The sequence below is a fragment of the Alexandromys fortis genome, unplaced genomic scaffold, assembly GCF_014885135.2.
Source record: "Alexandromys fortis isolate MF-2015 unplaced genomic scaffold, M_Fortis_MF-2015_v1.1 scaffold_75, whole genome shotgun sequence".
Lineage (NCBI taxonomy): Eukaryota > Metazoa > Chordata > Mammalia > Rodentia > Cricetidae > Alexandromys > Alexandromys fortis.
In genome coordinates, this window is record NW_026067956.1 from 3,550,806 (window position 1) to 3,563,171 (window position 12,366).

The following is a 12,366-nucleotide window of genomic DNA, read 5'->3' on the forward strand; positions in this document are numbered from 1 at the left end:
AAAGGTACAGTAACCACCACAGTTTTCTTTGATTAAAAACCCTCCTTGGGGAATAGTAAGCCTCCGGTGTGTCGGCGCCTTAGAACCATTTCCTCACGAGCGAAGCTCTAAAACCTGTGTTAAGTTCACTATAGCTCAGCACAAGAGCAGGAGAGCATGGCTATCTTTAGAAAGAGCTCACCTGAAAGCTCAGGGACTCTACGTGTTTAAAAAACCAAACAAAACTCATAAATGGTGTTTGTTTATTTATTGGGGCAGTACATGTGCATGTAAACGCATGGGTGCGTGTTTGTGCCTTGTTTGGAGGTCAGAGACAACTTGTGGGTGCCAGTTCTCTTCTTCTACCACGTGGGTCTCAGGACTCAAGCCCAGGTCATGATGACAGGTGACAAGAAGTCCACCACTGGCCATCTCACCAGCCCTGACAATGGCTTGTGGTGGAAGGAACTGGGATGACTAATCACCATCAGGCAGCATCAGTAACTGCAAGAACAACCACTCTGAAGGAAACCCCTCAAGACCCCAGCTCCACACTTCTGTGAACACAAGACTTCTGGGGGCTTCCTTTAGAACCGTCTTTGCTCTCAGAATTAAGGCTTTATTCCTAGACCGAATCAAACTAGAAACCCCTGAGAGCAGTCTCACCTGCCAGCTAGAACAGTGCTGCGGCTGAGCTAGGAGAAGAGTTCAAAGGACTTCCTTCAGCACTCATGGGCTGACTGCACACTTGGACACAGCGGAAAAGCTTTCCTCTCTGCTGCTAGTCACTACCGCACAGCGTGACCTCACCACATAGGTGGGGTGGAGTCCATGTAGGCTCATAATACTCCATGGCAAGCACCAATAATCAAAATCTACTCAAAGCATCTTGTTAGGATAAATGGTCAAATTCTTCCCTCCTCTTTTAAAAACAAGGACTAAACATGTCAGTGCTGGCCAAGTGCTCCCAATGCCCTAGTAAACGCTGTACACAACTCCTAGGAGTCGGACTGCCCTTATGGTAAGAAAAAATCTGCCTGGAACAATACTTGGAAAATCTACCCAGGGTCAGGGAGGCCAGCTCAGCCATACTGTCCTGACCTGTGACCTACCCAATGTGCCTCTTATCTAGAGGAGGGCAGCGTTAGTTGCAGAAGAATGTTCTTTCCAATTTTGATCTTTCTCTGTCCCAAGAGGAATTTTGGCTCATCCTCTTTAACATCGTTGGCTATTTCTTCATAAATCATGTCTCACGTAAAGCAACTCTGTAAGAACACGGCAAGAGAACACTGTAGATGATCTGAGCTGAGTCACAATGTCACCTGGAACCTCCAAGGATGACCTTATTCAGAAGTCTGAGTAGGCTGAGATGTGAAGATGTAACAAGTTAAGATGAGGCCACACTGGATTAGTGATGACTAAGCTCAATGCCTGGCATCTTGTAAGATAAATACACAGATGGGAAATGACATCAGGACACAGGTTAGTACAAGCGCGGTGAATGTACAAGCCACAGAACACGGAGCACTGCCAGCTAGTCCAAGAGGCCAGGAAAAAGCAAGGAAGGAGCCTCCCTTGCCAGCTTCAGACTGAGCACAGCCTTGCTAACATCTTGATTTCTATGTCTAGTTTCTGAAACTGAGAAAATGCATTCTGATGTTTAAAGCCATCCAATTAGTGGTGCTTTGTTCTGACAGCCCTAGCAAAGGAGCAGGCTAGGTGTTAATACCTGGAGTATTACTGCTGCTCATGACTCATCTTGCTCCCACAGGAAGGGTCAGTTCTCTTTCATATCTATATGGGATGCCTGCCTTCCAAGACCACCAGTGGATGCCTATGAGACTGCTTTGATTTGAACACTACAGAACTGTTTTGTTTCCTATATACACTTATGAACTTACGACAAAATTTAATTTATAAATTAAGCACAATAAGAGATTAACAATTACAACTAAGATAGAATGATTACTTAAACTTGGGAGTCATTTATTTCTGGAATTTCTGCTTACTGTCTCAGACCATGGCTGTCTGTGGGTAACTGAAACTACAGAACCAGATGCGGACAAGGGACTGCCGCAATATGGGTCACTACAAACAGTGCACTGTTCTGTGCATTCTCAGTGCAGTGAGACACTGGCCTTGGGGGATGACAACATCTCTAATGATGTCCGGTCCCTTCTAAAGGATGCTGAATACTGTTATTTCCAAAGGCATAATTTTTCTCTTTCACTTGAAAAAGAAATGCCCTTTCCTTCTTTTCCCTGAAGCCTCTGAAGGCTCAAGAGTCCACCTGGGTATCTCCTGTTACCGGGAAAACAGATTCTGTCCCTGGGGTTTTCGTGAAAACACACACCACTGTGAGCCCCATCATGTGACACAGCATCAAGCTGGGCCACCTGAAGAATACCACTAATGAAACAGAAGAAAACAGTGACATTTCCAGGAAGCTGTTCATTTAACTTGCAAAATATGAATCTCTTCAGAACAGTATATGCAAGAAGGCCAAAGTTTATGAGATTTTCAGCTGCATTAAGACAAAGATGCTTTAAGTTCCCTCAAACTGTCAAGAGCACATTCTGCTTCTACTTATTGAGCCCTGGTGTCCATTCATGTTGTCCTCCCTCCCTCTTCTCTTCTCCCTCCCTCCCTCCCTCCCTCTCAGCTTTGCAAATGTTAAGAGCTAACCTCCAATCTTACTTGGATTTTCTACTTGATTCCTTAATACAAGTCTGGTGATTCCAAGAAGTGGAGTCTGGGTGGGCATCTATAGGCCTAAGCTAACCATATAAACACAAGCTGCTCACGTGTCAACTGAGAGCAGATTAACATCACGGCACAGCGCAGAACTCGATGCTCATGCCCTGGTGAGATGAGCTCAAATTCTTTCTCTTTTTTCACCTCACATGCAGCAATGCACCATGGTGTTCCAAGGAACTGTTTCAACACAAACTGGAAGCTTTCACAGACTGGGAAGGAGACAGACTCACAAACTGAGAGAATGACTCCCAAGTCCACTGACAGACTCCCAATGTCAGTCGGCCGCTTCTGAGCTGGGTAAAACACGTATGCTCTCCAGGCTTCGTTCTCTCCACCTGAGACATGAGGAATAGTGCCCACACCTCAGGGTTAATGTGAGGCAGGGATGAAGCAGGGTGCCAATGCTTAGTGTCTTATACAGGGGATATATCTGATAAATTTCTAGTTCTTATTCCTTATTTCCTCAACCCATGTCAACTAACAAAAAGTGATGCAGTAAGAATATAATGGGGCCAGGGAGGTGGGTCAGGACGTACTTTGACACCAATAGTACTTGCCCCCCCAAAAAAGCAGCACACACATAAAATCCCAGCGCTAGAGAGGCAGAGACAAGAGGGTCCCTAGGACTTGCTAGTCAGTCAGGCTACTCTAATTGGTGAGCTCCAGGTTCAGTGAGAGACCCTGTCTCAAAATATAAGGTAGAAAGTGATTGAGGAAAACATGCAACCTTAACCTCTGATGGTCATACAAAGTATATACACACATATGTAGGAAAACCATGATCCAAACAGTAAATCCATAAATGATCAATTACATTTATTCTTACACAGTAATAACAATAATATAGATTAATGCTTTCTTCTTGTCTGAGCCAAACTTCTCTAACACATAACCTTCAGAGGTGTTTTCTTGTTGGCTTTTGTTTTGTTGGGTTGTTTGTTTTAGAGACAGATCACACAGAATCAAGGCTGATCTCTAATTCACTATATAACAAGGGTAACCCTGAACTACTGATTATAATACCGCTACCATTTCCCAAAAGTGATTATGGGTGAGTGACACCACATCTGACTCCAAGGTAATTTTCATATTGTTTTAAGAATCTGTTCGAGGGACAGAGAGATGGCTCAGGGGGCAAAGGCACTTGCTGCCAAGCCTGATTACTTGAGTTTGATCCCCAGTATCCCACACAGTGGAAGAGAAGAACTAACTCCCACAAGGTCATTGATCTCAAAACTCAAGCTATGGAAAAAACATCCCCACAAAATAAATACATAAATAAGTATAATTTTTAAAGCATGTGCTATAAAAACAGTACTTGTTTAAAAACTCTTTAAAGAATTAAAGAAAATATAAATGTTGAATTTGTAACAGTTTGGTGAAGATATATTTTATATAGATAAACACATATACATGTTATATAAGTATCCTAGAACCATTATTCAGCAGGATTAGTGAAAACTCCTTGTGTAGAAACTATTTCTCTGTTGACACTTCCTATTAATTATGAATTATCCACCTGTTTGGTTGTCAACTCAACTACATCTGAAATTACTCAATTCTTTAGTAGAAGAGACAGATTTTTTTTTAAAACCTTTTAATGAAATAAAAATGAAGTAGGCAATAACACAGGAACCCGACTAAGCATTACAAGTGACTGATTTTAATGTTGGGGTCCAGAAACAATCTGCATGAAATAACATATAAAATAAATGTAAAATACAACCCCTGACAACATCCTAAAAGGTGGCTAGAGTGCTGCAGCCTGGTTGGTGAGCAAGGTTTTGGGCCATGTTGAAACAGAGTGAAAGGACAGGTGCAAACAGAGCCTCCCCACCTGCAGCCTCTGTAGTCATCACTTCAGGAGAAAGAAGAAAATGCTTTCTTTCCCTGTCCCCCACAGCCAAGCGATACTTCTGTCTTTCCCTTCTGTTTCAGAACTGCCCCCATCCTTCCCTCTGCTAATGTCTCCCAAGCATTCCCACTTCTTTTGTTGCTTGTCTCCTCTCCACTCTTGGTCCAGTGGTCAAAGGGTGATGTGGGAGTCCACTCTGTCTGCTGTGAACCATTGGCTAATGAATAAAGTTGTTTTGGCCAATGGGCAGGACAGAATAGAGCTAGATGGGAAAACTAAACTGAATGCTGAAAGAAGGCGGAGTCAGGGAGACACCATGTAGCTGCCGAGGGAGAAAGATGCCCTGCAACTTTACAGGGCAGCTGGGAAACTAACAAGCAGCCTCTGTCTACAAACGGGTATTTAGTCTTCATCTCTGACCCACTGTGCACTGATAATGGGATTGGCTAGGTAAAATAAGGATTTACTTTCTGGTTTTATCCTCACCTTGTTTTAGAATTTAATCATGATTCAAACACACTGTCTCAAAAAAGGATTTCCTGTGTCTAGAGAATAAAGCACTAAACTGACAAGATTCTAAGTAAAATTTGAAAGCAAGAAATCTATTATTACAGTGATGAGAAACCTGAATCTTAAACATGCTGGTCTCTCAGTTTATCTTCCCCTAACATATGAGAATTTTATAAGGCTTCAGATATAAATCAGTAGGATGGGCAATTAATTTTCCTCAATGAGACAAAGGAGGCACTTCTAAGGGAGTTCTCACGTGAGCCAGAACCCTCAGTCTTATAGAGGAAGGTGGTTTGGCATCTTGACACTGTGGTAAATAGCCAGAGAAACAAAAGAGGCCTGCCCCTGACTGATGTCCTGTTACCTAGAAGTTCCATTGACTAAGAGAACTAATGATTCAGTAGTTTCCCTTCTTCCATAGAATAAATAGCTACATCTATCCATAAATTGCTTCTAGAGTCAAATTTGTCCATGCCAATTAACCATCTATACTGATTTCAAAAGTACAAAGAACCACTCATATGTAACACAGATCCAAGACTTTCCAGAGACAGTGAATGCTCTGTACATAATTCGATGAACTGGTGGGCAACATGTGGATCTCAGCTCATCTTTTCCAGTTCACTAAGCAGTCCAGTTGCTTCTTTAATATTTTAAAAATAACTGATGTTAGAGCAACGATTCAGCAGACAACATCTCTTGTGGTGGTATCTGTTGCTCTTGTAGACAGCCCAGGATCGGTTCCCAGCATGCACACGGCAGCTCACAACCTCCTATAAGGAATCTGATGCTCTCTTCTGGCCTCTGCAGGCACCAGACACACATGTGATGAAATACATACATGTAAGCAAAATACACACATAAGATTAAAATAACAAATATTAAAATAAATTTATCACATACAAAACTCTCATTTAAAGAGTGGCCCTCCTGAAAGCTAACAAGGACCAGTACGTAATCTCTGTTTTCCTAGGGAGCAGTTTACAGAACTACAAATGCAATCTGAAAATCCTACCAAGAAACGGCATTAGAGAAGTCCCATAAATATTGTTGATAAACTGACTTATGTTTAGTAATAACTATCAATATTCCTTAAAGGCGGGTAAACAACTACTTTGAGGTTACGAAGTATCCAAACACACCTCTAACATTTGTAAGAGCTGAGATAAGACTGCAGGCAGAGGCTTATATTCTATAATGTATAAATTTTAAGTCAGGCTATTAAATAAAATATGATCTTATAGTCTGATACTGACAAATACACCTTCAACTACCTTGAAGGACAGGTTCTTAGATTCTTTGATGTCCCCTGTCGCGCCCGCCTTGACCAGCAAGGAAGACGCAACACCAGAGCTCTTCTTGCAAGCAGTTTATTCAGGACCTTGTTCACAGCAATCTTTCTCCTCTTTCTCTCTCTCCGAGCAAACCTCTCCCAGTCCTTAAAAAGGCACAGGCCGCCAACCCCGGATTGCCAGGTGGGCACTGCCCATAGGTCCACGCATACGCAAGCAGCTGACAATCATTGCGTGATAATAGCATGAGTCAGGCCTTAGCCATAATAGGAGCTGATTATCACAGAGAGCACTCGCTTTCGGGACTGCGGAGGGCGGAAACCAGCTCCATCAGGTGCGGCTCCACACAGCTCTCTGCAGTCCCCTACCATAGCGTGGTGGCACAGAGGACAAGTTTACCCTTTCCTTCCTATCCCCAGTTCTGCCAGCACTCCGCTCCCTTCTCCCTATCTCTTCCATTTTCTCCTCTCCCTCCTCCTTACCCCTTTCTCTAGCAGATCTTGCTATGTCCCCCATCCTGGGCTTGATCACAATATTTTCCTTATTCCAGGCAAAGTCTGCCCAGTACCTGGGTTACAAGGTTCATAACATCTCAGTGCAGGACTTTCAGCTCACACCACCCGCCCAGTACCCAGGTTATAAAATCCACAGCACTGGAATACCACCACCTGCCCAGCACCTGGATTACAATGTTCACAGCATGTCAGTGAAGGACTTTTGGCTCACAAGTGCCAAAGCAGAGCTTCTCTTGCCCAGGGCCCTGGATCATCTTCTGTTTTTGTCAAAGCAGGGTTTCTCTATGTAGCCCTGGACCAGGCTGGCCTTGAACTCAGAGATCTGCCTGCCTCTGCCTCATGAATGCTGAGACTAAAGGTATATGCCGCCACACCCGGCTTGAATAACTTATTCAATAAAGAAACGGCCAGATCACACTTGCTACCAGTCAATATTCTAGATGAAAGTCAGTAAGAAACAAGATGATAAAACCTAAATGTTCGACCCCTAAGCACTTCAGTTGTCTCAAGTCCTATAACCAGTGGGTCTAATATTGATCTGGATCTAGTTCCAAAACCTTTATCTGTACTTTCTTCACAAGTTCATTCAAGTTTACAGCTTTCTATTCCCGTTACAACAGAGCTGAGACAACAAGAAAAAGTCAAGAGAACACAGAGTATCAAAACACAAGATCAGACACGCAGATGGAAAAGAAAGCATTTCCCTTGTGTGTCTGTTGCCAACACTCAGATGTCACAGCCGATGTAAGCTCAGTATCACAGTACAGCAAGTCCACTCCCTCTCACTGATGCAGACACACACAGCTACTGTCTTTGCCTGCTAAGGTCCATAGCCTAGCATCCAGCAAAGCAGCAGGGCATGCTGAGCCACGGCACATAAGTAAAGATATCCTCTCCTGGCACAGAACCTCCCCCTCACCATAACTTACTGTGCTCCAAGCACTCGCTTAGCCAGAAAATGACTATATACTTGAAAAAACTATTAGATAACTTATCACAGTTCATAATACTCCACAAGAGGGCAAGTATTTCAACTGGAAATCTTACTTATTTGTACTTACTGAGATTGTACCATTGTCTAGACCTATGGACAGTCTTCTTGTTTCCGGGTTAAAAGACATGCATGAACATGGAGCTGAAAGAAATGAACATGTTGATGAAATTAACAAAACAATGGTTCTCATTGATTCAGGGGTGTCTAATGAGCTAAGTGTGTGGCTAGGTTCATCCCACTGTCTCCTGAAACAGTTCACTTAAACCATACTCACAACAAAGGAAAAACGGAAATTTTGCAACGAAACACCTAGTTTTTAAGTTGTCCTTTTAATGAATACACAAGAAAGACATTCTCAGACATGGCAAATCCCAAAGTCTTGGTCTGTGCTGGCCATAAGACTGACTCTACTTTGTGCTGTGTAAACCTTTGGCCACCACTCTCTTAATCCCACTCAAATCCCAACTTAAACAGAAGAAAGCAATGTCTTCTGAGCTGGAGAGAAAACAGAAAGATTTTACCCTCCACTGCTAGACATTCAAATACACACACCAGTGTTGAAAAGTATATTGGTTCAGAATTTATGGAGCAAATAAACTACTGGGGGGTTTTACTCCAAGTGTTCAGGAAGTATAATGGAAGCTACCAGTGTCAAAATTACTTGCGGAATCAATTTCTTTATATGAAGCTAAAAGAGACCTCAGTTTAAATGCAAATAAAACACAGAAATCTATGGTGGTACACAGTAGCTTTATTTGTGAGTTGTGGTTTAATTAGCAAAGGTGCAGCATCACTGATGTCTTTGAAAGAGCAGAATTAGACAGACATGCACACAGCAAGAACAGCATCTGAGGGTGAGCCCAGGAGGCCACCAGAAGTCAGAGGGGAGTGAAGCTCAGGTTCCCTCACAGCCCTCAGAAGGAGCCAGAGTTGCACAGGGTCCCCTCCCAGAGATCTCAGTCTCCAGAGCTGGGAGGCAGGACAGACAACCCTGCCCTTGTAGTGACTCACTTGGTAGTACTTCCTTATAGCGGCCTGAGAAAACTAACGTAGGAGTTACTTCATTGTGTGGTGGTATTAAGAATAAAAAGTGTTCTCTTAAAGTCTCCCGCTCTCTGCACGTTGTCCACTTGTGGGTCTCTGTATTAGCTGCCATCTACTGCAAGAAGAAGCTTCCCTCATGGATGTTGAGAGATGCACTGACCTATGGCTACAGGAATATGTCATCAGGAGTCATTCTATTGCTATGTTCCGTTAGCAGAATGATAGGATTTTCCTACTCTCCTATAAAAAACAATTGCCCAATTCATCATTTTACTTTATCTTATTAGAGTGAGTGTGTGTGTGTGTGTGTGTGTGTGTGTGTGTTTTCATACACATGCAGATGGGTGCTCTTGTGTACACACATCCAGAGGTCATTTGGGATGTCCAATTAAAATGTCCTGCTGTCGTCCCCTACTTCTCTCTGCATTATAGCCTTGACAAGGGTCTCTCACTGAACTGGAAGCGTGCAGCTAAGCAGCCATTTTGGTGGATCCTTTACTGTATTCCTTATACCTAAAACGCCCTAGAGTATAACTTTTAAATTGAACAATATTTATTATATTGGTGCCCGCAATTTATCTTTTACAAATTTAAGTGTGTATGGGCAGTGTGTAAGAACAGTGACTCCTTATCTTGGCATGTGCTAGCCCCAGAGACAGACACTCCTTGCCCATCTCTGTTGGAACAAACACCTGCGACTAAAGGATAAAAGTCTTTTGGACTCTACTAACTTAGTAGACCACTAGCTTCAGATAGCATCTTGAGCCTACAGAAAAGCTTCCCTCATCTCATTGTATCTGCCTCTCTGATGTACCCACCAATGTTTTTTGTTTGTTTGTTTTTTCGAGACAGGGTTTCTCTGTAGCTTTGGAGCCTGTCCTGGAACTAGCTCTATAGACCAGGCTGGTCTCAAACTCACAGAGATCCACCTGCCTCTGCCTCCCTTGGCTTGATTTATGACTTTGTCCTGTAAAACCATAAAACTTTATGAAGCTGCTTCCACAATAGAACATGGAATTTGGGGTAACCTAAATCTACATTCTCGGGCCATGGCCATTCAAAATGGCTCCACAATGAACTGTCTCTTATTCCCTTTAAAAAAAAAATAGCCACAGAGAATTTCACATTGAGGTACATGTAAGCGGAGGACAGTGGATGAAGGTGTTTATGGACAGGGGCTACAAATGCACAACTCAGAACTGAGCTGAGGCTCATGCCGCCCACCACAATCAGGCTCTCAACGAGGCCTTGATTAGCTCTGGGAAACAGGTGGTTGGAATCAGTGTTTCAGTAAGGGCGCAAGTTCCCACATTTGCTAGCTGAGCAGATGTCCAGTGGCTGTACCTGTGTAAGATCTGCGTGGCCTGACCACAACCTCACAGCCAATGCAAGAGTTGGAGAGACAACAAAACAGGCTGTCTCGGTTATTTGTAAGATGTGTCTATCTTTGTATTTGTAATTATTTTTTTTGGGGGGGAACAGCCTTCTGTTTTGTTTTGGGGACAACTTCATAAAAACTCAGGAGCTAATGTAAATTTCATGTGCCTGGCCTGAAAAGAGACCCCACAGCGGCTTCTGGCTCTCCAATGGCCCTCCCTGCCTGAGGCTTTCACCCCTCAACCTCCTAGGCACTGTATCTCTGGCAGTGAAGGGAGTTTACCTGTCCTCTATTCCCAGAGGAGAAGTTGACACAAGGGCCCAACTGTGACACCCAACCCCCTCACACAAACATCTCCACCCCCTGCCGCTCCAGCTGACACTTCAGCTTCCTCCCTATCTTTCTTTTATCTTAAACCCACCAGTGACAAAGCTTGTTAGTAAAGTAAATCTAAAATATATCAGCCGTGGACACCCATGACTTTGATGTGTTATTTTGTCTGTAGTATAATGAGAATATGGTGGTTGAAATAGGACCCATTAGAAGCCTAGAACACAAGGATGGCTGCAGTGAAGTCTCAACCCTGGGCCCTGAGGAAGGTCCCTCTACCGTTAACCAAGGCGGGTAGGAAGGGTCCCAGCTGGGCAGCCTGTAAGCTGACACCGCAGCAATTAGCAGCAATAACATGGACACGCCAGGGGAGGAGTGAAAGAATATGCATTCCAATTTCTCTTTTGCCGCAATACCAGCTTGTTTATAAGGAAACTTCAAGACAAGGCAATAAGCACCCTGAATTCTCCACAGAAACACTAAGGATATAGTCAAGTGTGTTTAGTAGACAGGCACAAGGTCCAATTCCCAGCACAGACATATGCAAAACTTCTGCTGAGAACAGTTTAAGTAGACTTTCTTCAGGGAACACCAGTGACTGGGTCCTTATTGCATTATTTCCCAAGCTGTAATCTCAAGGGACCGTGGACAGTGCTCAGCTAGCACCTGCCTCCTTCACCCAGTGTGAGCATCCAGAGGGCAGGAACCGACCGCCGTGGTTACCACCACGTCCTCTGGACGATGCACACAGGCAGAAGCAGTGTTTAACATTAGCTGGACAAACTGTCCCAGGAAACTAAAGAGAGGAAAATAGACGATTCTTTTCTGCTTTCCCTCCTTCCATGGCTTCAGTCCTCCCAGACCACGTTCAGCTCAACACTACAGTGACATCAAGAGGATTCTAAGTCAGCCCTTCTCTTTACAGATCACAGAGGTCCAGGAGACAGGCAGGCTAGACACATACGTGCAGCGACAGCCAGGGAAATAGAAGCATATGGGATGCACCTGGTAGGCCAAGAGGTCTTGTCTGGCACTCACAGGCAGAGCCCTGCCAGGATTCTGGGTGGCCCAGGAAGATGAGGAAGGAAGCCTTCCAACATCACCACTTGGGTCTCTCCCAGCAGGAATCAGAGGGTCCTCTGCCTGGCTCATCCTTCCTTTCCCGCCATCAGTTCCTACTGCATCTCCATGCACAAATGCCCAGAAGCTCTTGGGTTTAATGTTGCCAGCTCTAGGGGCCTGTCAGGACCAAGACCAGCATTTCCTAGTCAAAGTGCTAAACTCCTGGGAAAGTCAGATTGATTCAGGAAAAATAACCTTAATTGCACAAGGCTGGATTCTCTTAGTTTCCTTCCTCCAGGTAAATGAACAGCTTAGAAAAAACAATGAGGACACCAGCAAGGACAGCAGCTGGGACTTGTATGTATGCACCTGCTGGTCATCACTTGCCGGCTTGTCACTCCCCTAGGTCACTCAGCGTTATCACACTCTGCCTTGCAGTTACACAGCATCAAACTCAGCCTTAATCACTCTTCTCATCCAGAAAAGGGGCTCCTGCCCCCTTCTCTGTTAAACATCAACTTCTTACCAAAGATACAGAATACCTACTCTCTTACCAAACATAACAATTATTATATTTTAAAAGTATTCTAGAGGACAAAGTCAAGAAGCTACATTCTGCATTTGGAATATTACTTACTTTGTACCAGTAT

At 43.8% G+C, this 12,366-nt stretch overlaps 1 protein-coding gene across 2 annotated transcripts in view; it reads right to left on the reverse strand.

Annotated features, from left to right (window-relative positions):
* The window catches only part of Wdfy2 (WD repeat and FYVE domain containing 2), a 125,731-nt gene that overhangs the window by 58,749 nt on the left and 54,616 nt on the right, over positions 1-12,366 (reverse strand). For both annotated transcript variants that reach the window (XM_050152181.1, XM_050152182.1), the window contains exon 3: positions 7,970-8,043. In XM_050152181.1, coding sequence (XP_050008138.1) covers positions 7,970-8,043 — 74 coding nt within the window. The remainder of the gene's footprint in view (positions 1-7,969; positions 8,044-12,366) is intronic.